Raw genomic sequence first — 26454 nt, 5'->3', positions numbered from 1 at the left:
TTCTCAACAGAAGGATGTAAACAAATGTCATCTCACCCTCCCTCTCCAGCTGCAAAATGGTTTTGGCAGGACCTTCCCTACTCCCCCAACCCTTGCAAGTGTGTGAGCTATTTGTAAAATTTCTAAGCTGTGAAAATGAGCCAGGGTGGAAGGGAAGAGGGAGACACAAAAAGGAAAAAGCTACTGTAGAATTTCTTAACAATTTTTTCAGTTACTGTTGAGAGGTAAAAAATGGAATATGAAAGTCATATCTCATACATATATGTGTGTGTTATAGCCATTACACTGTGGATACAAGACTGAGTTATATCAAAGAGAACCTCCCCCACCCAGAGTTAGGCATGCTGTGTACTGTCTACTCCAGATACTGTCTGCCTAGTGGTGGATAGGCAGGTGGACAACTCAGGACAGAGCCCAATGGCTTTAACAACATATTCCAAACCACGATTGTCACAGCAGTTCAAAATCAAGGCATAACACATTTGTCAAGTTTGCAGTCTGTCTGATTCTTTATGCTAATCCCAGGCACATGAAAGTGAAGCAGATGGGGGAAAGGCATTAAAAAAGGCAAATAGCTCCATTAAAGAGTCAAAATAGATTCCAGCATATTGGGCAACTTTAGTGATGAAATGCAATTAAAAGGATAGCTTCTACTGGACATGCAGTGTGGCAGAAAGTTTCCTCTTGCCTTAACTGATAATGGTGTAGTTCGCAATCTTTGAAGCTTAGATGAAGAGTCATCCTTTGAAAGATAGTGCAAGAGATCAACTCAACACCTGGAGCCTTATTTTTAACTGAAGTTTCTGCATGACTTTTTGATTAACTGCTTATCCTGAAATGAACAGAGAAAGCCACAAAAATACTCCTGCAAATGCATCACCGGTTCACTAACAATTACTTGCTATTTATAAACTTGCTGGTATGGTTATGCTTTTACTACTGAGAAACAAAGCACATTGCAGAAATTTTAGTCAACTTAATGTTGTGTCAGTGATACTTCTGCAAAGATGGTTTTTGTTGAGCAAGGTATAATAATTCTTTAGACATTTTGAATATTCTCAACTACTAAATTGAGAAAAAGAATACATGGGTCCAAATTTCTTTTTAAAGTCTTAAACTACAGAGTTTGTTTGGAAAAAGCTCTTCCTTGCTTCAGCCTCGTTCTGTAGTGTCTTCATGCAGGCAAAAAGGCAGGGCTCATAACAGTTACAAAACCCAGGGCACAGTGAAGTTGTAGCCATGCCTGCTTATATATGGCTTAGATAGGTCCTGTTTCTACTAGCAGAAATATTTGGTAACTAAAGTACAGGTGTGAAGTATTCTGAAGGATATTCTGTCTTAGTTTATTGAAATAGAATTATAGGAGATTGGAAAATCACTCTGAAATCCTTCAGTCATGTATGCACAAAGATTAGGTTTCTGAAGTGGTTCTTAGAAAAGGTCGTCTGTTACCCTGATTACTTAACAGTGTCTGAGATCTTGTACTTTTCTTGCCACAAAAATATTCAAGTCAGGATTATATAGAAACTTGGAAAGTCATGATCACATGGAAAAACAGTCACCCACTCAGTACACATAATAGCTAGTCATGTTCTGAAAAAGCAGCACTATAGCTTTTTTTTTAAAAAAAGTTCTCACACTCCTATTACAGCTGTGGGGTGGGCTTGCCATTAATTTGAAAAGGAATTAGATGTGTAAATCCCTTCAGCAATCTAAAAATCTGTTCATTGAGTGAGGAATTGAAGTAACCTTTTTGTCCTCGAATGTGTGTTTAACTAAAATATTCCATCCTAGCTCATTTTACACGACTAATGTTCTGAAAAAAAGGCTGCAATGCTTAAGAAAGAAATAATTCATCCATTTAAAACGTTAATAGTACCAACAATTAAAATAGTATGTAGCCTATATTCATATTCCTCTTCTTTTATAACACACATCACTATAATATAAAAAAAAACAACCCAAGCCAAAACAAAAAAGAACACTTTCTATGTTTTTTTTCTGTACAGAACCTTATTAATAAGCAAAAATGTAATGCACTGAGAGTGTTTGGTAGGCCAAACCAGAAGTACTAAGTGTTACTCCATTTCGGCTGGCAGCAATAAACACACAGAGGCTGATTTGTCATCTATTTCCTCATCTAAGATTGTCTCCTTTCCCTTCCCTAGCAATGGCTACATGAAACACTTGAATCCTCTTCATTCCTATGAACAAATTCACCTATGGAAGGGATGGTACTGCTTATCAAAAAGACAATGCATAATGTAAACTGTTCTTTTTTTATGAGGGCTGATTTTTTTTAAAAGAGTGGAACAGAATGCAACTGGTGTAAGTTATATATTTCCATTTTTGATTTACTAAAAAGATTTAAAAATACGACCAGAAGCCTGACACGTGGGAATAAGAACATGACTTATAAATAGGAAGCAAAACTGTGCCACACTTACTAATTTCTTGCATTATTTCATCTTGCAGTCAGTGGATCTGCTGTTGAAGTAAGACATTGGGGTGTGTAAAAGTGGTACAATGTTAATAAAGGAAACTTCACAGGCTTGGCGAGTGTAGTTTCTATGCACTCGCCTTTCATTACATTTTGTTTACTGCTATACCAAACCAAACCAAGAACATTTCATTAATTTCCCCGAATTTTCCTGAAATATTTGGTAATGAAAAAGCATCAGGGAAATGTATTTACTTAGTGAAAACAATCCATAGGAAAAAATTTCTATTGGGCAAGTTCTTTTAGGGAAAAAGAGTCAAAATTTGTCCTTTTTTAGAGAGGTTGTTACTTCCCTTTGTTTTGAGAAAAAAGGCCAAGTGTGGCACTGTTGACATTTTCTTTCTTGTTAGATCAGTGCTTTTCAGTAAAACAGTCTCACTGTTGGCATGGAACTGTAAATTTGGAAGATGAAAATGGAGAGGGGAGTACAGCATTAACTCTATATGGCACATTTTGCTTTAGATATCATATGATAATGTTTTGTTTATATCATTCTTTTCATTTTTAAATTTGTTACTTGACATTAAAAGGAGATAAATATATCCTTCAGCTACAGTGTCCAAGAACTAAGCAGTAATAGTAGTATCCAAACAGAGTAACTCTTCCTTTGCCCTCCTGCTTTCTAAGAGAATAAGGGAATAAGCTGGTGTATGTTATCAGATAAGGCAAAGGAAATGCATGTGGCAGTATTGTGCCTAAAAGGAAACAGAATTGATTTGCCTCTTGAAGCAGATCTAGAAGCTGTTAGGCATATGAGGGCAGCATGGTCTTGCTGCTTAAGCCTACATCAATGGGAATTCCAGGCTCCGTCAGTTAAAGTGGAGAATCCTCACTTGAAAATGAGTAGAAAAGTGAAAAGCTTTACTTCTGTTTCATGGAGGATATTTTTCTGCAAATAAAACTGCACCTTTTCCCTCTTTCCTGATCCTTGTGGAGAAAGTGCAAACAAACCAAGAACTGAAAGGACAACGTTTACTATCATGCTTGTATGCTATAGCTCCTGTTTTTTTGAAGCAGTGCCTCTGACAGTATGTTAGCAGCCTTCCAAATATTATGAACCATCTGAGCTCTTCTGTCTTCCTTCACAATGTGCTGAGCTCATGAGTTAAGTCTTTTGTTTGTCATTTGAAAGGCATGTACCTGGGGCCAAAAATAGTCTGACTTGCCCAAATCCTGAATCCTATGTGTGAATTTATTTCCCTTATGGGTTTTAACCCAGTTTTGGAGGCAAAAAATGACAAGTGACCTTTCATGAAATAACCTGCATTTCAGCTTCTTCAAGCTTGTACCTATAAGTCAAATGCCTGGCTCCATATGCTTTATAACACCCAAAAATAGTATTACATATCCAAAGAGAAAAATCTTATGGCAAGAGAAATGTTGAAGTTTTGTCATACTTTGGTAGTTCTGGGCAATGAACTCCTATGTAGGTAACATTTCTCCACTTTTGTAATACTGCAGTCAGTATCAACACACAGGACCTAATGACAACGCTACCTGATTAGAAGGTTATCTTGTATTTTGCATTTCCTTAAAAAAATCATTCAGTATAGCAAAAGTATAGATAAAGACCCTCTATGTATACATAATTTTTCAATGTGACTCACTCTAACGATTTCTTCAGATAAGGAACAAAATCTATGTGACAATATTCAGGTGAGACAAATGCATGAAGGTATTATAACAGTCTGTTGGCCTATGTGGAATTTCTCAAAGCAAACTTCTATTCAAGGATTTCCTCACGTACTGGGACGCAAACCTCCCTTTATCCATTTCATGATATGGGCAAATCCCTAAAAGAACAAAATGCAGGTGCAGCATTTCCTTTGTACTTCAGTGATACAAGCTGCTACACATTTTTAACTCTCCCTGACATCAGTGGAAGATAAGGACAAGCTCTTTGTTATACGAGCTATTCTGCCCTGAGAAGATTGTACAACTTTGGCTAACACAATATAAACATAGGTGCTGTGCTGTTAGAAATAGTACTTGATGGTGAGCAGTTCCTTTTTTCTTAATATAGTGGGAGTTGGACAGTTAATTCCTTGAAAAGCCATCCTAAAATGGTAGAAAACTTAGCTGGCAGTTTCACAGACAGGCAGTAGTTAATCTGCTATCATATGGGGTGTTATTTAAAGTCTACAGTGAACAATATTTGCCATCAGATTAAGAGCAATGAGGAAAGCATTTCTGAAAACCCATTCTCACAAAGTTGGGAAATACTAATCTGTGTATTAAGAGAGCTCACAGTTTTAACTCCCACAATGAAGTTAAGAACTTTAATTTGCTTTTCTTCCCTTCTCAGAAAAATGTGTTCACTTGCCTCTGGAATTAGAGTTAATATTGATGTCAATAATTTCCTTTGTATAGAAACATATTTGCATAAATTGACAAGATACTAATGGTTTTGATCTCCACTTATTTTAAACTGTATTTTGCAATATAATGCTTTCTTTTTGCATCATTTTCTACATACCTTTGTGAGATCTCTTCTATTGAATTTTTATTATTCTGCTATGTAGGCCAGCTCTGCTATTTCTGCTGTATAAGCATTGCTTCAAATGGGAGCATTGCTCTGATACCATTAATCATTTGGTTACTGTCTTCTGACCTTTTACAGTATCAACAGAGTATTCTGTAACATGTTGATCACAACTGTAACTAATATTTTAATAACATAATGCTAGCCATAAACACAATGAAACATCAGTATCGTTCAGCTGCATACCAAAGCAATGTTCCTGCAATCTGAAAGCAAGATCCAGCTCAGGATTCCTCTCTGTCTGTAACTTAAGTGACGCTACAGTTTAATATTTAAAAGCACAGTGCTTCTTGATCAAGAAATCATCATGTCACAGTGGAGGAGCTAGATGGCACTTGCCATGGGTTTCACCAGTGAATGTGCTTATTTTTCTTCATTTATTAGTTCATAAACTAATCTTTCTTGATGCAGTATCTGGGACACTGTATATAATTTTGCAGAAAATTAAACTAAACTGGGCACAGTGCCCAGAAAATGCATCCATTCCCTTAAAAAAAAATAGCTTAAGGGGTCTAAAAATTAAAACTAGTAAAACAAAAAGGAGGCAAGTAATGGTCAGTGATGCATTGACCTGAATAGAAAAGACTTGCGTTGAACCCTGAAGACACTGGTAACACATACCATACCTTTCCTTTGCCTAAGGCAACAACTTCTGCAGGTGGGCCAATTATTTTGTATGGCACAGTAGGTCAGCAAGTGGCTATATGGCATATGCCTAAGGGCTAATCCTGCTCCTACAGAAGTCAGTGGTAAAACTCCATATCCTAGAAGCACAGACAGAGTTAGATGTTGCCATGCTGAGAGTTTCAGAGCTTAAAACTTAGTCACTAACTCTGGATCCACAAGGCTGACACAGGTGTGTGTGCTTATCTGTATGTCTAAGAATGGACTTAGACTCAGCAGGACACTCCGCAGTGAAACTAGTCCTTAGAAAATACACCAGAGTGGGATGAATCTGTCTCTCTCTCAGATGTAGTTACTGCCTGCAGCTCTGCAGAAGTAGTCCGCAACCAGCAGCAGGTCGGGCCTGGCCTGACTGTTAGGAATCCTTTTGCTTACTCCCCTCCCTCTTTGCTAGCATAAAGCTTTCATCCTGTTTCTGGACTGGCTTCAGAGCATCAAGGAGTGTTCCTGTGCAAGCTTGGCTCCATCTTAATGACTAGGACACTCATACAAGTTAGAAAAGACATTTTTGATCTCCCCTTCTGGATGGGAAAAGCTTAAATCCCTGATCATGAAGAGTGCCATGCCTACTGGATTTCTACATGAAAATCAGGTGACCTTTCAACGTTGGTGACATTTTTAAATGAAAATGACCAAGACCACTGCATTGTGTGGTGCTCTGTGCAAATGCATGTGCAAGAATTTCTTTTGACAGGCCCCGCTGGTAATCTATGTGTGAAAATAACTAGTTTGTGAAAGCTATAGACAGGGGCTGGGTGCTGAGGTGCTCAGCTTAACCAAGATGGCAATGTTAGTGAGCACATGCAATGGCAGAACTCCACGAGTGTCAACAAGCTTAAATTATGTTCCTATAAAGCCAACACAGCTAAAGAATTTAATGTGTCTCTGTGTATTACTGCTAGCACGCTGCCTAAGACAACCTAAAAAGAGCCTTAGGTGCAAAGTCTCACAGTGAATCTGATTCCCTGATTTTGCTGTGAATGGAGCTGGTTTCTCCAGCAGACATGATGACGGACTGCATCTCAAACTAAAAAAAAACTTGGCATATATTGGTAATGCCTTACAGATTGTACCACAAGTTCATTCTGATTTTGTTTGGTTTTCAGGGCTCTTGCTGATGTTATGCGACCTCAAGGTCCTTGTACAACAGATCATATGGAAAGAGATCTAAACATTGTAGTACATGTGCAACATTATGAAAACATGGAGACGAGACCTCCAAATAATTTACGTAAGTTGCATTATAACTTTATCAGTATCTGGAATGCTGGCACTAAAATGAGCATTATGAAACAACTATTGCTGGATGTCAAATGAGGATTGACAGACGTGGGTTCTTGCAAATTAGAAATATTCTTTATTTCAGAATTAGAAATGTTTAGGATTTCCTAGTGCAAATAGTGTAACACTAAGAGAAAGGCATTTTGAATAGAAGAATTAGTTATTATATTTATTTTTAATTAGTTGTCTTGGTTGACTAATATTTGGTTTGTATCTTTGTCTCCTTCTACCTGGTGTTTCTGCTCAGCTCATCAAGCTATGCCTTATTTTATGTTTTGTTATACCAAAATCTAAAAATAGTTAAGCATGCAGCAAGATTTAACAAGATGTTTCATAGTTCTGTATCACCCAATAAGAAAGCGGTCTCATTAGGCTGTTAAATCACATCCACTAGTGAAATAGTTAAATACTTTCCTGGAGAGCACAAAGTTGTATGTGGTTCTCACTTTCTCATACTTTTGTTCTTTCTAAGGGAAATGCAAGAGGAAGATTATGATTTTAGGTTTTAAATAATATTTTTATTCTGTCTCTGCTATTACATGTTTATGTTATAGAAGGCAAGGAAAAAGTGCACCTTGGAGGTTCAGAGGAAATACAGTGACATTTCAAGTGGTTCTCAAGTCCTAGGCAACTTATTTTGCAGTCTTGTATTAGACCACAGTACAGATCTTTCTCATGCTCAGATACATTTTCCTTTTGTGATTAACAGTTCCACTGCAGTTTGAATTTGGATATATATATGTATTTTATATTCATCTATATTTTAAATATGTACGTATACATGCATACAAATCATAGATACTATATTTACAAATTCAAGTTCAATATATTTATAAAAGAAAAGGGTATAATTCAGGAAGGTTTAGATTGTTAGGCAGTGGATGGCTTTATTCTGTGCTGTAGATCAATGCAGATGTGCATTTTACTGTAAATATACTTTTACTGCACTGGTATTTGGATTTTGAAACATTTTAAGTATATGCACTACTCCTTATCTTTCTGTAATGGCAGAAAGCAGAAAATTTGTTTATATTAGCACAAAGAGCTTTATTTGGACTGCACTGTGTAGTTATTGTGAGATTTTTACTGCTTTCTTTTTGGGGAAGGGTGTAGAGACAATGGGAGAAAGAGCAGATTCATATGCTGCATGCACCCCTGATACTTGTTTTGTGGTAGAGGCTGACTGTGATTTCTTATGCGCGTGGTTACAGAGTAATAGGAGAGAATTAAAGCTGACCTCTAATAAAGATACCACGTATAGTGAAGTGTGACATCTAATCTGTCTGCACTGCTCTCCAGCAAAGTACTTCCACCTGGGCCTGTGCAGTTCTACACTGCAGAGGGGGAAGTACATACGTACTGCAGCATTACATCCCTAATGGTATAAAAACACACCACTTCTGGAGGGGAACTTCTCTCTCAATTGCTTCGCTCTCAATCAAAGGTCCTCTAGCCCCCTGGAGCTGAACCCTGAAGACACTGGTGAACTTCTGAAGGTTTAAGGAGAATAGGAATATGCACTCTCTCTCTCTTTGCTCTGAGTATAAGCTCTTTGCTCATCTCTGATCATTTTTGTGACCATGTTTTCAAGAAGAAATATGCCAAATGGTAATGAAGTTAGGATACCATCCTTATTTTCTCTTAAATGTGAAATGTTTACTCAGAATCCCAGTAAATGAAGGAGCCAGAAAGTAAAGAGATCCTTACTGCACTGATTGTATCAAGATTTTTGTAATCATCACACTGAGATATTTTGCTTAAAACTCTTTGTATACTACAATATACACATAACACAGCAGGTCTTTAAACTCATTGTTTCTTGGATTTAAATTCAGATTTAAGCCTTGCTTCTGTAAACTCTTGCATATAAATGTGACTCAGAGCCACATAGTTACTGCATCAAGGAAGAAAAAGATACATTTAATAGTACCTTAGGATGGTGGCTTATGATGACCACAGACATCTCCACCACCTCTATCTCAGAATTTGGCCCTCTGGTACAGACGGAAGAATTATTTGTGAAACAGCTCTTGCACCACTGCAATTTACAACATAGAAGCAGTACTGCTACTTTGGAGCTGTCTTAGTCCATTGGGTAATGAATAGGAGCAGTCCCAAGACTGCTTCACATGCAGCTCAGGCATTCCTGCTACAGATGGAAACCTCAGAAGCCAGCAGCTACGATGGTAACTGTTTCAGTCTTTAATCAACTTTATGGATTAAGTCAATCATTTTAGTTTGTTCAATGCAGCCCTTCAAGTGGTGAAATTACTCAAGGCGTCCTATAACCAGTATTACATACATTTACTTCATAGCAAGTAGATCATTATTCTATATTGGTTGCCATTCTATTCCCTCATAAAGTCATCTAAAACATCACTAAATAACCTACTAGAATTAGCCAGAGTCTCAGAAATGATTAAAGTCTGTTGAGAGCATGTGCATTTATGGTGCAGAAAAAAAATTTATAATGAAAAATTATTGAGACGAATTTTCCAAGTCCCGTATCTTAGCAATTTGAAATTTTATAGTGGAATTCTGAAACATTACAAGAATGGATATTACTTGCAGAAACTTTGGCAGTCCAGTGTTACCTTCTTCTAGTCCTGGAAAAGTGACAGGCTTTTTTGGATATTTTTACAAGCAAATAAACCAGAGTGAATTACGGCTTCCATAGAAATTCTATTCTAGAGCTTTATCTATACAGAGAAAATGAAATGGTACAAAATTGTAGCATCAGACACTTTGATACCTTTTTTTTTTTAAGGTTTCTTTTCTAAGTTAACCACTTTCTATCTACTAGGCATCTCAAAATGAGACGTAAAATTTGAGACTGAGGTTCTTTTCACATAGGTCCATAGATATAAAGAGGGCAGGAGGAATTTCTTAGGCATTATGTACCCCTTCCGTATTGTGTCTTTCAGAATACTGAAGACAAACTATTTAAGGCCAAACATCATTAAAAATATTCTAATTTGAATGTTCATTTACTGTTTCTGCTCTCTTGAAAAACATTTTGCTGATGCTGCCAACCCATTCTGAAAGTGTTTTATGAAGGGAAGCTCTATAAAAATGACAAACTTTGCATGATCTTTGACACTGAAACTGAGTGTGTTTTTGTTTCTGGACTGTTCGTTACCAGAGGACAAAGATTTTCTAAGTTGCCTGCAGCTAGCACAGCTATTTGCCAAAACTAGCACTCCAATGGAAGGCCAAAAGTAGAGATCTCTTTTCAGCGTCTTACAGTTTACTTGGTTTCTCCTCTGCTATTCAGAAAGGAAAAGCCATATTGGAGTTTTGGAAAAACACATTTTGGTTTTTTTTTCTTTGCCCATGTGAATCCAGACAACCTAGATGCTTTTTAGTAAAAGCTTTTTTGTCCTTAGTGGTTGTTAGTTGTCATAATTTTCTTCCAGCACTGTGCTTTACTTTTCCGTTATTTCCCTTCATACATTAGAATGTAGTGGTGCTTTGTAAACAAGCAGCAGATATCTACCAAGAATCATAGCATTCAAGTTTTCTAACATGGAATATTAAATAAAATGAAATGAAAAAAAAAAAGAGGACCTTTAAAAGTTATATTAAAAACATAAAGCCAAATGGTAACCTTCCTGCAGAATTTGTGTTGTTTTGTTCATCTCTGACTTTCATGAATCTTAAGAAAGCAGCAGTATTCAAGATTTTATTTTCTCTTCTTTTTTTCTTTCTACTTATTGTGTTAGAAGCAAGCAATTTATTTAACTTGTTGGGATCACAACACTGGTGCAGTGGGAGTCAGAAGGCTTTGTAGCTACATCCTCATTTCCAAAACGTGATTACGGCTATTATTTCTAAATCATAATCTAAGACAGCAGAGTGAAACAAATACTTAAGTTAGTGCTATCCGCAGACACTTTTCCTAATGATCAGTAAAAGCTCTGTTACTCTCTCCTCAATAATAACTAGCCTTGCACAAGTACATTTAAAGCATTTATGTAGACTCCTAAGATAAAGGTGACTTTAAAGGGAAGCCAATTCTAGATTATGGAGGTTTTAAGATGAAAAATGCCAGCTTTTAGTTAGTTTGACATGTATGGATTATTTCTTAATTTTGAATTTAACATTAAAAAAAGTGAATTGTAAACACACCAGTGAAAGAAGGAAGTGTTGCACTGCATCAAATGGCCAATTTTAATAACGGCCAAGGATTTGCAGCACACGTGATTAAAATTACTTTTTCTTTTCTTAAATATATGCAAGGGAATAATGTGTTTGCTGCTGCGTTTGATTGTCAGTTGTCCTGGATACTTACCGACTATAAATCCTAATGCCGAACACAAAGCTAAGACATTTCTGTAACTGGTGCCTTATGATAAGTTAACTTTTGTTATTTCTTTGTTTTTGTGTTAGGACAGTAAGCATTTAAATAGGAGGGTATTTTTTGAAGTTCTCGCATATTAGAATAAGCGTTCTGTATTGCGTATTCCCGTGCTTTCCCCCATTTCTGTAAATAGAAGCTCAGCCTCTGTTTTCCAGTGAGAGAAACCGTCACTAGTTTGACACTGTGGAAATACAATTAGAATTTGCAAGAATTTTTTGCAGTCTCTTTCTTCCCTAGTGAATATGCTTGTTGCTGTTGTTGTTGAATACAGTGGTCTTTGGCAAACTAATTATTTTTATGTTTAACATACATAAACATGTTTATATCAGATGATTCATTGTATCACATTGCCTAAGCATAATTCCTACTGTTGCTTATTGCAAATAAGCATGCAGGCATATTATGAAACTTTAGTAAAGAGGAGCCCTTGAAGTATATAAAACACGATAACTAAGGTACTTACACAGTAACTGTTGTAATTCATGCCAATGAATTGCATAATATTGAAGAAGTGGTCATTGAGAACGTGCATGTATTACTGTAACAATACGCTTCTGGTGACAGGGGCCTTGAAATGCTACTAAAAACCTTGTTCAGACAGAGGGCTGCAAAATCCAAAGGACTGAGCAAATAACTGTATGTTTGGCCTTGTTGGTATCTAGGTGGCTTGATTACAGTAAAACTTTTTTTAGGCTTGGCTATGTGCACGGGTCTGGCCCAGAGGAACTGGACTATGTTCTTCATAAATTTAGGCTGTTCGCCTCCTCACTGAAAAGGACAAAGTACAGTCAGAGAAACTGAGCTGTACAGACAGGGCTCCAGCCATGTTTTATGAGTGAAAAGATGGACAATATTAGTAAGTTTTCAGCCAAGAAAAAGATAGTTTTAGCACAGTGACAGAAGGAGAAGTGGAGAAGTACTGCTGATGGAGTGCTCCGAGACAGTGAAGAATGAAGGAGAATAAAATGGCTAGCTTAATTGGAGGACATACTTAGTTCGCAAGAAACTACAGTGCTATGAATGAGGAAAGGGACTGTAGTCAGTAAGTCCTGGGAATTTGTTTCCATTTAAAGGCTTAGTCTTCACTGCCAGTATGCAAAAACTCATTTTACTGGGGTTTCCATGATCTATCCAGGAAGCACTTTAATACTATTCCAAAAAATCTGATAATTTAGGTTAAATTCCTGAGCAAAAAAGCTAGTAGACTTAAGTTAACCCTGGGAGAGGGCTACTTAATACATTGTGATTGTAATATACAACAAGGAGGACAAATTCCACGTTTAAATGATATGCTTTACAAAACTAATCATCCAAGAAAAAGCCCCCACTACCATCACCGGCTCTGTCAAAAGAAATATTGTATTTTTTAAGTATCATTTCTGTTTGAGGTTAAAAGCTGCAAGCTGCTTTGTCATAGCTATCTTGAGACCACTTCTTAAACCACTTTAAATTAATTTCTAGATACTGACTTCAACTGAAATTATGCTACCAGTAGAACTTCAAAGCATTAGCAAATTGGTGATAGAATTTTTGTTAATATAATTACATCTATAGCAATGCATTCCAGAGCTCCAAAGCTTCCATGCTGGAAACAGAATTTCCCATATAAACTTAGAATATGAGGATGCATTTCTTTTGCAACTCAGTCAGTCGCTGGAAGACAGTAATGTTTAATCAGTTCTGAATGTGTGTTTAGCCTCACAATCATTAATATAAAAAAAGTTTCTAATTTAAATTCAGTTTTTAATTCAGATGCATGATGCTAATTTATGAGAAGATGCTATGAAACTTCTTGAAACACCAATGAGTATTTTCAAGGAAGTTAATTACAACCTGAGAATGAGAGCTTCTGAGTTCATTTTGGAAACACAAAGTAAAACAAGTGAAATATCTCATTTGTCATTGACTGATGTACATTTCATCAATTAACTTTTTTTAAAAAACAGGATGATTTTGAAAATGTTAATATGTATCATGCACAATAGCTTTTTATTAATAACTACACCAGTCTTCACCAAGCGTAATATGTCAGAACTCTAGCAATGCTCCTACTATACAATTAATTCCATGCCTTCAGAATCATCCTGTTGGCTTAATCTGGCAAATGAGAAAAAAAAAATTAAAGCAAATAGTAAACACAAAATTTTTGCATGAGCAAGGACTGAGGGATTGCGTCCTGGGTCTATAATCAAATAAACTGTGACCTTAACATCATTACCGATGTTCAGTGGGTTTCTTCTTTATTCTAAAATATTTCTTGTTAGATACGATTTTATTGGAAACTCTGAGAATGCTATGCATCCTACCTACAATTTTAGTCAGTGGGATACGTTCTGAACTATACTGGGTAGGTCTTCATAAGCTCTGCTTCATGTAACCATTTCCATTAGGAGTGAACAATGAAGTTTTCACTCTATCTTTCTTCATTTATTGTACAATAAGAACAATTAGATTAGATTACTGCCTTGCATCCTATCATTTACTTCTAGTCAGCTTTTAATTCAGACAAATTTGTGATAACTTAATAAAAATATTCATCAATGTAAAATGTATTTGGGAGAAATACAGTTAATCACTGACATTATCCTTTAACAGCAATAATTAACAGTATAGTAATAAAAATGATTTAAAATATATTTTTACACTTTACAGTGCAGTTATAAAGGCTGAATGATTATTTAATAAAACAAAAATTATTGTCATTACAGAAGAGAGCATTGCTGTAATAGACTATTATATAGGCGGCTTTAAGTCACACAACAGCAGACTTGAAAAGCACATATAAAGGATGAGACTAATTTTTCTGTCATTGAGTGCAGGTTAAAGTACTTTGAAACGTTGCCCAAAAGTAGAGGGATGTGTTTACCATCTACAAGATGAAAAGTTCAGTATCTAAATGTAGTTTAGCTTTGGAAAACAGTTATGTGTTTCCCTTATGATTCCACTTTTACTTCCATACTATCAGCGTAATTATTTTATAAGGATTTAGTTCCACAGGTGTTTGCTATTAGATATTGCTATGTCCTGTCATCAAAGAGTCACCTGAAAAGAAAAACAATGCTTAGAAGAATAAGCATCCTCTACTGTTTTGGCACTTTGCAATCTAAGTTTTACTTACTAAAATTTTTAATGAGGTGCTATTCCCATATATAGTACTCAATTTAATATCTAAAATTGTATTTTGTCTTTGGACAGGCACACTGAATAATGTTGAGTAACTTCCAGTGCAAAATATTCCCACTATTAAGCACAACTGTCAGCAAGATCAATCATCAATGCTTCATGCCTGTTGCAATCTTTCATGTCACTGGGATTCTGGATGTCAAAAACTGGTATAGAAGACAATGCCAAACTAATAAGAATAATATTGGGGAAAAAAAACCCACCAATAACACAGCCTTTTAATGATTGTATTCTGCCAGATTTAAGCTCCTTAAAATGAAGAGGATAGAGACTGAGCTAGTTGTTTTGTTGTTTTTTTTTTTTAATATGGCATGAGTCACCTCATTGAAAGGCAAACAAAAAGTACCTTTTGCTTTCACTGTTGGTTTGCCAACGCCATCACACAGACAAACTACACTTGCCTTTTCCATGCCAAAACAATATTGCTTTTAACTGTTGACTTACAGCTTAATCATCTCTCTAAATCCATTAACTCCCACTCTCGTATTTTGTCTCAAAAACCATAGATTTGTAACACAAATGATAAAACATAAATTCGTTAATACATCAGGTTTTGTCCATGCATTCACGTGCAAGCACTAACTATTGCAAACTGATATGTCCACAGGGAAACACATACATTTTTTATCACTCTGGCTGTGTGAAACTTTGATATTTTATTTTAGATGTTAAAGTGCTCTTATCAGAAATTTAACATTCTGTAAAATGACTTCCCTCTTCATTTTTTAATCAGTCATATGAACTTTGCCAAGCCGAATCAGTACAGTGGTTACAAAATAAAGTAAGAGAGGTTGGCTGCATACGCTAAAAAGCTTATGAATACACATCCCAGTATTACGAGGCAATTGTGATACGCTATTCAGTGAGAGATATTTTCACAAATTTCAATCTACAGTTTCAATCATAAATGTTTTTTAGTACCCTTGTTCTATGTTTTCTGATTTATATCAGAACTTTCTTTGAAATCTACACATCGGCTCTGACTCCAGTACTTTTTATCATAATATAAAGTCAAGAAGGGAACTCAGTGTGTTTAATATTTATGAAATACCTTTGTTCTTGATTTTTATAATAGACAAAACAGTTGAAAAAATTCCCTGGAACCATGATACAAAACTACATTGATAATCATTCCCAGTTGATTACAATGTGGATTTTACAGTTTTCTTACTTAGACTAATAAATTTAATCTTTAATTTTTAGTTACCACAGCTAAATAACTTTTAAAAATGCTCCACTATCATATTTTTGTTTTTAACTCATACATTTAAGACATGTGTCCGTGCACCCAAGCTGAAGGTTATAACTATACTTCTGAATCCATAATGGATTTGTAACATAATCTAAAATAATCCAATTGTCTTTTACCATCCACTCCTTACCAATTAAAGGAAACGCACATTTGATAAATAGTTATTTATACCCACACATAAGCATACACAAAAGAAAGTGTGCATGACAGAATTTGGACGCTATTGGAGTTAGCAATTTGCTTAGCTGGAAGTTTTCACAGTTAAGTGTCTCAAACACAGATCTGTTTTTTACCCTGAAAAGTTTGTTCTTACTGTGTTAGTTGACCTTTCACACTCTACAGCACGAGCCAGGGAAAAACACCCAGCCTTTCCCATGTAGACAGTTGCTCTTCCAGGGCTAATCTGATCATACCTTGTCACTTTTGAACTGCTTTATTGTTTTCTTTTAATATTTTCTCCATGCATACTAAACCTTGTGCTTCCTATTGTTGTCTCTTCTGCTGCCTATGACAAGCTGGTCCTCCGTGACTACAAATACTGTTTGATGATGCTAGTTTTTGTTGGTTTAGAAAGTCTGTGGTCAGCCATTCTGGACAGCTTATGAAAGAATACCACAACATAGAAAAGTATGGCAAATGTCTACTAGCACTTCATCTTATCAGTGGGACACTGAAGATTAACTACTTTCATCCGTAAATTACAAAATGGTAGTGGATGCAATTCAGAGGTGGGGGTAAACACAGCCTGTGAGCCTCCCAACTTAAGTAGGATTTTGACAGTGCTTACAGTAATGGCTACTTTAAGCCAATTAGATGAAATTCTGATTGGTCAAAAGTCATAGTAAAGCATTCACCGTCTTTAATAGCTCAAGGATTTTACCTAGGGGCACTACAACTCACTTAGGACCTCATATATTTCTTATTGAGGGGAATTATGTTTTTGTTATTAATCTTAAATAAGGAGAGAGATATGCAGGTAAGGGATATGCAGGTAATTTATCTTAAGGCTTCACAAAAAAAAACATTATACAGCTTAGAGAGTTCAGTGTTGGAGAAGGAAAAATGCACGTTCATTGCCAAGAGTAATAAAAGCTAGTCAGGGGAAGTGCAGTGAAAACTACCAAATAATTTACCCAATTAAACCCTCCTGAGAAATGTTTTGAGAAGCCAAGAGGCTAGAAGGAGTTTCCAGATAGCTGTACTTTGCATTTTTGTTCTGATTTCAGGAAAGTTTGGGGGTCTGCAAATGAGGAAAATGCCCATGCCCTTGGTGCGCAGGAGAAAGGGAACCTTTCGTGCTCTTCTTCCACGCTCCTCCCTGTTGGCAGCACAGCTGCTATAGTTGAACAACTGCTGTCACCCCCAGTACGCAGAGCAGGCCTATGGGAGGGCTTGTGCAGATACTGAAGTCTCGAGCTCTGAACCCTGGCATAAAACAGAATTGCAGGTGGCAGCTTTCACTTACATAAATGGTCTAAAATTTCTCTGGAACCTTATGTGAGTAGAGGACTGAGCACGGTGGAGATTTGTTTCACTGAGGCCCTTCCAACACATTTGCGAGGGGGTAACTGGCCAAGAACAGACTGACTGGTCTGCTAGTCTGGCCAGGTGGGTTTGGCCTATGTAAAACAATATGCTTATATCATTCGGCAGCATATTAATAGATGAATTCTGGAGCATCCCTATGTTAAAAAAAAAGAGGCCTACCAACAGTATTTTATAAACAACTTCCAAAAAGGAAAAGTAGTCCTTTCAGCATCATTCTCTTCCAGGAGAAAAAGTAAGGAAGCTGATGGTGGTTTGTATATTTTTGCTCTTTCTTTTATACATCTGAGGGCCCAAAGGAGTTGCTGTGTGACACGCTCTCAGCAATTCCTGCTGGGAGCTGGGGTAAGAATCAGGAATGTGATTTTTTCCTAAAAGCTTTGCTCTACCTCATCAAATGACTAATTCTAGTTTAAAGAATATATTTTGCATTTATAATAATGGATTAAGCTATTTCTAATTTTTTTCCAAAGCCGTAAGGTTGGAGAACTACATTTCTCCTATAGCAATCCAGATTCCTGTTAAAGTTTCAAGTTAATTTCTGAACAGCCAGTGGTACTGTGATGAAATGTTCCTTATCCTTTGTCGAAACAAACCTGACCACCATTTCTATTTGAACAGTTTCAAGTTTCTAGCCATAGCTCTGTAGTTAAATTGCCATTAAATACTTTACTTGGTTAAAGTAACTCCTAGAAGGATTTTTTTAAGCAAAATCATTTACATTTATGATTGATTACTTCTTTCTCATCATTTTAACACTTTATTTTTCTTTGGTTCTTGCTTTTCCTCCGTGCTTAAGGACCTCCACTTAAGAAAAGCGGTCTGTGAAAAGGAATAGTTTCTCTTGGAAATAATTGGCCCCAGCAAAGATCTTCAAGAAACCACAGAAAATCAGAAAAAAAAGCATGCACTCTGTGGGATAAGATGATTGCACAAGGTTTTTGCATAGACGTTCAACTTGAATAAAGATCGCTTTAAGAGCAGTTATGAACAAAATTCACTTATAACAGCCGTCTCCTTATTCTCTAGTATGTGTCTGGGGTTTATCTTGTGTCTGCAAGTTCTTGCATCAAAGTCAGTAAACGAAAATTTTACCTTGGGAGTCCAGTATACTATTCCTTAACCATGCAAATTTATGATTGTGATGATAGAGAGGCCAGGGGCTAAGCCTGGATAAAACTGTAGAAAAGCAGTAACAGTTACCAGAGACTTCTGAATCTTGAAGAATATGAAAAGTAAAATTATTTATGCTTCTTTGAAGATGTCCACATTTTAGCAGATATATTATAGAGGATAAGTATATAAAATACAATTTATATTATTAGGGTAGCTCTTTCTCTGACTTGTTCATTGTGTCAGTAATTTAATGCGCCTATCTAAGAATTACCTAACTCACTAATTCTTTTTCCGACTGTGATCCTACACCTCTTACTGAGGTCTAAATAACTATATGCAAATAGATTAGGCTTATTTGCTTGCAGAGTAAGCAAATTACAAGAGAGAAAAGAACACCAGTGCTGCAGGATTCTTTTCAAGTGCATACGAATGACACACTTTACAATATAATGGCCTTACATTGTCATAATCTAGCATGTTAGAGCCATTAACATTTACATGTGAAAATCTGATTTGAAATATTTATTTGCAAGCTATTTACTTGAAAATACTTTACTTTGCACTTTATTTACTAGGTGACACCATTTCTAGAAATATAGAGACATACATGAAGATTTCTCTGGAACCAGAGAGACAGAGCTAGAGTTATGCTGGAAAGTGTGAATCACCTATCTGCTCTATGCATAGGAAAAGATTTTCAGATTTTGTAAGCGTTAAAATCACCCAAACATTTTTAGAAAGGAAGACAAGTGGTCCGTGAAAATCTGGTCTCTGTAACTTAGTGCTTTACTCTGCTGAAATTGTCCACTGGAATAACACTCGCATTCCCTTTTCCTCTTTACCACCGCTCATGTCTGTCCATCAGGAAGAGGAAAGGTTGTGCCGCTCCACTCCAATGCCTCTCTATCTCAATAACCCATACACAATACCTCAGGTTCCTCTTGCGTTTCTTGATTTTGTCTGGACAAAGAATAATATTCTCTGGCTTTTTCAGAATTATCCATTCTGGTATACATATACTGACTGATTAGCAAACAGAACAAACCAAGCAAACAACTATAGAGTTTGTACGTCAGGCTTTTGTTTCCATTCAGCCATTTGTTTTCCTAACAGCTGTAGAAATGTCTCATCCTTGCGATCTCAGTAACACCAGAAGGGGCAAATGAGTTAAAAGTTACTAGAGGGAGTAACAGATAGCTAGACAAAAAAAATTACATTAGCCTTGTTCTCTTTTAAGAACAATAAATCTCGAGTTAGTTATTGAGTGCAAGAAAATGCTACAGGGCATTGTTAGCATGAAATTTGGATCCATAAATCAACTAAGTATCGAGATGCTGCTCTGAGAGCCTATAATCATCAAACAGGGAGATCTAGTCATCAGAGGTTGGGAATGCCAGGAAAACAAGAAAAGAAGGGTAGAATAATCTATGGCACGTCCCCTTCCCCATGGCTCAAAGAAGTTATCTATCAGGATGATGCCTGGTTTGTAGTGTCTAATTTTATTGTATAAGAAAGTCTGAAGGGAGTCGGGATATGTCAGAAGATCAGATCATAGAGGAAAATAGAAGCTTAAAACTTGGCAGATGATTTATTAATTGCTAATTAATCTTATTTCTACTTTACATGATATTAAGTGCATGCTAGAAGCTTCCAAGTGGAAAATCCACACGATAGTTAATGCAGTTCAAAAGCAGCATTAATCCTCCTTTATGGCTTGCAAGACTCTTGGGAAAGAAGATATTGCACAGCTTCAGGGATGCAAAGTCACTGGTATTAAGCAATCTGAGGCTAACTAGCAGATTACAAAAGGAGGAGTCCTAAGTGTGTATTTCTCTGTGTGAAATCTACGTATGTAGAAGTGGATTTGCTTTCCCCATATACATGTAGCCTATACAGAGTTTCAGATCAGTGCACCCTGGAAGTTGGTAAGCATGAGCTACTAACTTTGAGAATACTCTTCGCATATTGTTACTGACAAGTCTTTTCAGCTTTGAAGGAATTAACAGAAGAGGAATAATTTTATCTTAAATATCATCCCAGTAAATCAAAACTAGAACATACGCGCATCACAGTTCAACATCACAGGCACGACTGAATCCTGGCAGTCAGTATGTCATGATCAATACTCTTTACCATCCGAAGAATCCTTCTGAATTATTCTCATAGTAACTTGCAGCCACAGATTTCACTGGATTTGACCTGTGTGAGATAATTGCAAGCGGTATGCAGACTGCTTGCTCCAGCTTGTGAATTTGATACCAGTGACAGCTTCTAACTCTGTCATTCTCACCAGCTTTCCTTTGATTAAGACATGGAGTGCTTTTTTACATTGTACACAGGACTAAAACAGGCACACGCTTTCTCTTGCATTGAAACAAATCCTGACACCCCCTCCATTTAAAAAATGATGATGCCTTACAGATGGAGCTATGTCCACGTAAAGCAAACCTGAGGGTTTTTTTTCAGTCTGACTGCATGCAAGCTGAGTGCCTCTGAGCATCCCATTATCTTTGTGCTTCATATTGTAGAAAGGTGTTGCAGAGGCCAGTGCAGAGCCGGCTGTGGCCCAGCAATAGAACATTACCATATTTACCGTTAGATACCTACAACTGGATAGCGTAGATTGCTGCTGCCACAGCTGTCTGAAGTTGTATCCACAGCTATCACTACCAGTCAGACTGAACTAGGTTTGGCAAACTACAGTATACGCTATCAGCAAGCCTGGCAGATCCAATTCATGAATGAGGATCAGCATAGCCTTAACATAAAGAAATGCCAGATGAAAAGGTAACTCGCTCAGAGCGGATGTATTGAACGTATGGGATGAGAGAAACTGTCAAAGGAAGACTACAATGAGGAGCCTCACTTCACAAGGAAGATGTCAGAAAGCACACAGATAGAGTGGGTTTGATTTAAAATGCTCCAGAGTTTCTTTTTCCAAAAAGGATTCAAAATTTCAGAACTAGGAAGTGTGTAACACCTGGAGCTGCCTACATAGCTCACTGAACTTTCAGAACAGAGAGCTGTGTCTGCAAAACAGTCATTACCCCCATGGGTAAATTTACCTGGACTGACCATTTGGTGCTGTATAAACTTAACTCTTTTGGCAGATGTTTGGATGTTAACCGTATCCTATTTTTCTTTTCAAGCCACAGATAAATGAAAGAGAGTAAGCAAAAATGAGCCTGAAAACCAAACTCATTTTACAATAGTAATAAGAACTTAATGATTTACCCAGCTGTGACTCAAAAGCCGGCCAGGCGAAGTCTCATTCTCCACACCCCGAGGAATATCTAGTGGATGATACCATTGTTTCAGCTCAGTCTCTCTCTTTCTCTCACTTATCTCTTTCTCGCCCATCAAAGCTTTTCTTGCCTTCATGTTTGTGATTCTGCTTTTCTGTGCCTGACAGTTGTAATGAAGATATGCCACAGTTAGTGACAAGGCAAGTATTCTAGAAAAATACTGCCAGAAGAGATGAAATGAAATAGCTAATACCTGACACCGGTTTCTGGAAGTGATCAACAATATGTAAATTTATGTCATGCTCTGTAACTTACAGAAAAAAAACAACTTATTTGTTTAAAGGTCATCATTAATTAAAAAATCAATGAAAACACTTATAAATGCGTGGAAGAAAATAACTCACTGTTAAAGTGTCATTGCAGCATAAGGATCCATAAAGGTGATATGGGAAAAGACAGCATACATTTGTCTCGGTTTCAACACCAATTCTAGATGAAAAAGTGTTATGGATTTTTAAAAGCTTGAAGTTGTGCTACTAGACTTAGAATAACAAATACGAATTTTTTGAACAAGTAATTGTGTTTTCTTACACACTTTAACATTCTTAGCACTTCAAGATACTGCAACTCTATATATGCTCTATGATGGAATATGACATTCCTGCTCTCTCTCCATCAAATTTCTGAATGTAGGCCACTTATGTACAAAGTATGTGTAAGCTGCCACAGTATACATAGCAGCATACATTAATATTTATACCCCCCACATGCGCTATGTAATATGCAACATGTATAGCACATTGTATTCTCAGTGCACCATTGACATTGGATCAAAAGGGTAAGTAGAGAGTAACACAATGCATTTTTTCCTCAGCTGTGTAAGCAATCCTCATCTTGCTATCACCTCACTTTTAAGTATTAGCGGGGGAAGAACCTGTTTGTTATTAATACACCTTTATAGGAATATATAAACAAAAAGTGCCTTCTGAGAGATGCCTTTTCTAATGTTATCCTTAGTTACTCTTACAAGATTCCCCGAACTAACTCATTGCACGTTCTGAAGAGCTAAGAAGCGAAGTTACTGAACAAAATTGGTTCTGTTTTACCTCAAACCAGGACAGCAACAAATGTATTTTAGCAGCAGCAGCGTGATCTCTTCACCCGTTATTTAAATGCTTTATAACTATGGTAACAATTAACTCTACAGGCACAGAAAAGTCAAGAAATCTGTATCTTCGGATCTTAGGAATTAGTGCAAAATAATGTGAAAGTTACAATAGTATACTGATCCTGATACAAAAGTGGGGAAAGTCAGGTATTGTCTTTCATTGTCTTTGACAGTCTTTGAAATCCATCCAACTATGTTTTAAATAAATACGCTTGAGATGCGACAGTATAATTTGTGTCAGCATGACACTATAATAATTTCAGAAATATAATACAATAAACACTATCATTGTTTACATAATCAAGATATTCCCATCTCATAATCCAAGGATGCTTGTAACAATCTGTTGTATCACTTACATTAACATTATTACCTACCCTGGGTACACTGAGATGTAATTTAAAACAGAAACAACAGAGTACTGGGGATAAGGAAATGCTGATCAAAACCTTAAGGATTTCTAGAGGTCACAAACATCCCGGCAGTCTGCCAGGATCACAGTTGCTGACTAGAGAACACTTTCCAGTTTCCCTGCAACTCCAGGTTAACGCAGTTATTAAAATAAACATTTCAAAAAAATTAAGAATTAGTACTAAGCAGAAGCTCATTTGGGGGGGGGGAGGGGAGAAGAATGGGAGAACCCTAAGTTTTCTAGTATCTATAATGCTTCAAATAAGAGTACTAAAATATTTTAAAAAGTAAAATGACTACCCAGACTAATTTGTTAATCTTTATGCAATTCACTAAAGAAGTTAGCTTAGTTAAGCAATGGCGGTTTAAAAAATCAGATATAGAATCTGAGCGTACATAAAAACTCTTTCTGTTGAAGTGGACGTAGGCATTGACAAAAACATACTGTTGTGAAAAGAACAAAGCCTTAAGGGAGTGGATGGTGATTAAACAGAACGTGGAGCTAGTCACGTTTGGATGCCCAGTTTAAATACAGTCATAGCCAGCATAGCAGTGGCCAGTTTGTTAGTTTGCAGCCCAAAATATCTGTCTCTAGATTTCTAATCCTTTGAGCGTTAAATAGTCTGGAAAGAAACAGGTTTGCCAGTTTCTTAATAGTGTCAGTAACCTGTTCTCTTAAGCAGACAGACCTGCTAAAAACAGAGGTGAGAGCGTTTATTAGCAAATGTTTAATTTATGAACACATTTGGCCTTACCGAAGAAAAATAAAGGTCTTTTAAACAGAAGCATGTTAGCTTTATTGATTGACTGAATTTCAGGTGGAATCGTTACTTGGGGAACTAATTCTGTGACAGCCTGCCAGAGTAGCTGGGCTATCTGGTAAGGCAGAGTGCCTCTGCTTCCTCTTCTCTCTCACTGTTGCTACAACACGCTTCGGGCTAAAGCAATGTCAGTGCTATCTAAGTTCTCTCGCTGTGGGAGAAAAAATGGGAAAAGTGAACAGGCAAAACTGTGATCCACCAGCAATATGCTCACACTGGCCAACCTCCATCTCTGACCAACTCTTAGCTGCATGGATTCATAGCTTTTTTAAAAAAAATTAATTCTATCAGATCTATGAGAACACAGACACCCCCTGTATAATAGAAGTCCTATAATTTTACCCAGCAGCTCCTGTAATCAGCATGTGGGCTGTGAAGCCAAACTGCTGCTATCCTTCTGTACTGAGGGTGGTATTTCAGTCACTTTTTTTTTTTAATGATAAATGCTTGTTTAATTTTTTATTGACTTGCTTTGGTATCGTATATTAATACAAACCAGAAGTGTAAAATATGCTTATAATCCTGAGAGCTCTGTTAAACCCTAACTGATAGTAGGAAAAAGGAGAATACTACTAATGGAAATAGCGTATAGTGAAGATTTTGCTTTCATGTGAATGCAATTAGAGCTTTTCCCTTAAGCTAATAGGATAAGTAACTATATGAGGAAATCCACAGACACTGCAAATGTGCAGGAGGGAGAGAGTAGTGTTTGCTTGGTGTTCAATGGTCCATGTGTAATAAGCTGGCAGTTCCATCTAGTTCCTACTGGACAAATGTCTACATCAGAAATTCCTGTTTCTGCCCTCTCCCAGTTGCACATTTGGAAGTTTCAGCAGTGAAACCAAAGGCTGAATTAAGAGAGACAGGAATACATTTTCAAAGCTATTTTATTTTTCATTCTATAGATAAAGATGGCACACAACTAAATTCCTATCGCATATATGGCAGTGAGATTCAGGACATCAGTTAATTTCTTGAATATCTGTGCATGACTTATCAACTCACATGCCTTTTGCCAAATTATTCTGAGATCTATTCTGATATTCCTAAACTTTGATCTTCTCCTAACAGCATTTGCCAACCTGATATAAACAGATTAATACTGTGTCTTTTGAGAGTAATATAATTTTTTAGAGTTTTCAGTAGTTACTCTGATTCCTGGATGACAGACTTGTAATAAATGATGTACAGGATGGATCACAGCTCTAATTAATTTTTTAAAAGATGTTAAAATGATTCCTTAATACTGGTAGTTCTTCTATGGAAGATGTAGAATATACATAGCATAACACAAGCAGTGAACATGTGATAGTTTGGTATGGCACAATTATTGCTGGCATTAATTTAGGATGTCTTATTTTTGGATTTTGCCTGCACAAACAACACATCTGAAAAACAATGTTGACATAACCTCTGCAGCAAACCACAGTTACATGTAGCTCCCATGGCTCTCTATACAACCGGCAGGAGAGTGTCAGTCTTACTTTCATCCGTAATATTTTAGCTTGATCTTGGCCAGGACATGGACCGTTTTTTGCAATGTACCATATACAAACTATGGAAAAGATTGTCAGGCCCATTCCTGCCCAACTGCACAGCTTGGGGTGAGAAGGGCCAGGAACTGGGTGCTGTTGGCAAGTTCCCTCAAATAGCTAGAGCTGCACCATCCTTTTTAGGAACTGTAGCGAGCACCGGGGATTGGAGCACTTTTACAAGGAAGAAGAATAGGGTATCACTGAAGCTGTCCTTGTAACAGCAACCTCAGCCAGAGCTTTAACTCACTAGGAGCCAGGATGGCTGGCATAGCTTTGAGGCTGCTATAAAGCACATTGTGACTGAAGAAAATACAGAATTAGGATGTAAATCATGGAAATACAGAAGACTCTTCAGCTTTTCCTTTTGTTATGGACAGTCCTTAATGACAATGAGCTCTAAATACTATATATAAAGTGCTACGGATTTATGACTCAACAAAAGCTAGAAGCAATCTTGCAATCTTTTTTTTTTTTTTTAAATCTTGACATATTGGCAAACCATACAACTTAAAAAAAATTCTTAATGGAAAGGCTCTTTTAATATAAAAAGATTTCAAGCACTATATATGTGCAAAGATGATCAGAGGGTTGGAGCACCTCTCCTGTGAGGAGAGGCTGTAAGAGTTGGGGCTGTTCAGCCTGGAGAAGAGAAGAAGGAGACCTTATTGCGGCTTTCCAGTACCTAAAGGGGGCCTACAGGGAAGTTGGGGAGGGACTTTTTACAAAAGCACATAGTGATAGGACGAGGGGGAATGGCTTTAAACTGGAAGAGGGCAGGTTCAGATTAAACATTAGGAAGAAGTTTTTCACT

The 26454-nt window shown here is 36.8% G+C and overlaps 1 protein-coding gene across 1 annotated transcript in view; it reads left to right on the top strand.

Moving 5' to 3' along the window:
• The window catches only part of SHISA9 (shisa family member 9), a gene marked incomplete at its 3' end in the record, with an annotated part of 186810 nt that overhangs the window by 1200 nt on the left and 159156 nt on the right, over positions 1-26454 (top strand). The window contains exon 2 of the mRNA XM_082490400.1: positions 6833-6957. Coding sequence (XP_082346526.1) covers positions 6833-6957 — 125 coding nt within the window. The remainder of the gene's footprint in view (positions 1-6832; positions 6958-26454) is intronic.

The sequence above is a fragment of the Vanellus vanellus genome, assembly GCF_965231255.1.
Source record: "Vanellus vanellus genome assembly, chromosome: 14".
Classification (NCBI taxonomy): domain Eukaryota; kingdom Metazoa; phylum Chordata; class Aves; order Charadriiformes; family Charadriidae; genus Vanellus; species Vanellus vanellus.
Note: the sequence above shows the minus strand (reverse complement) of the source record. Positions and strands in the feature narration are given on the sequence as shown.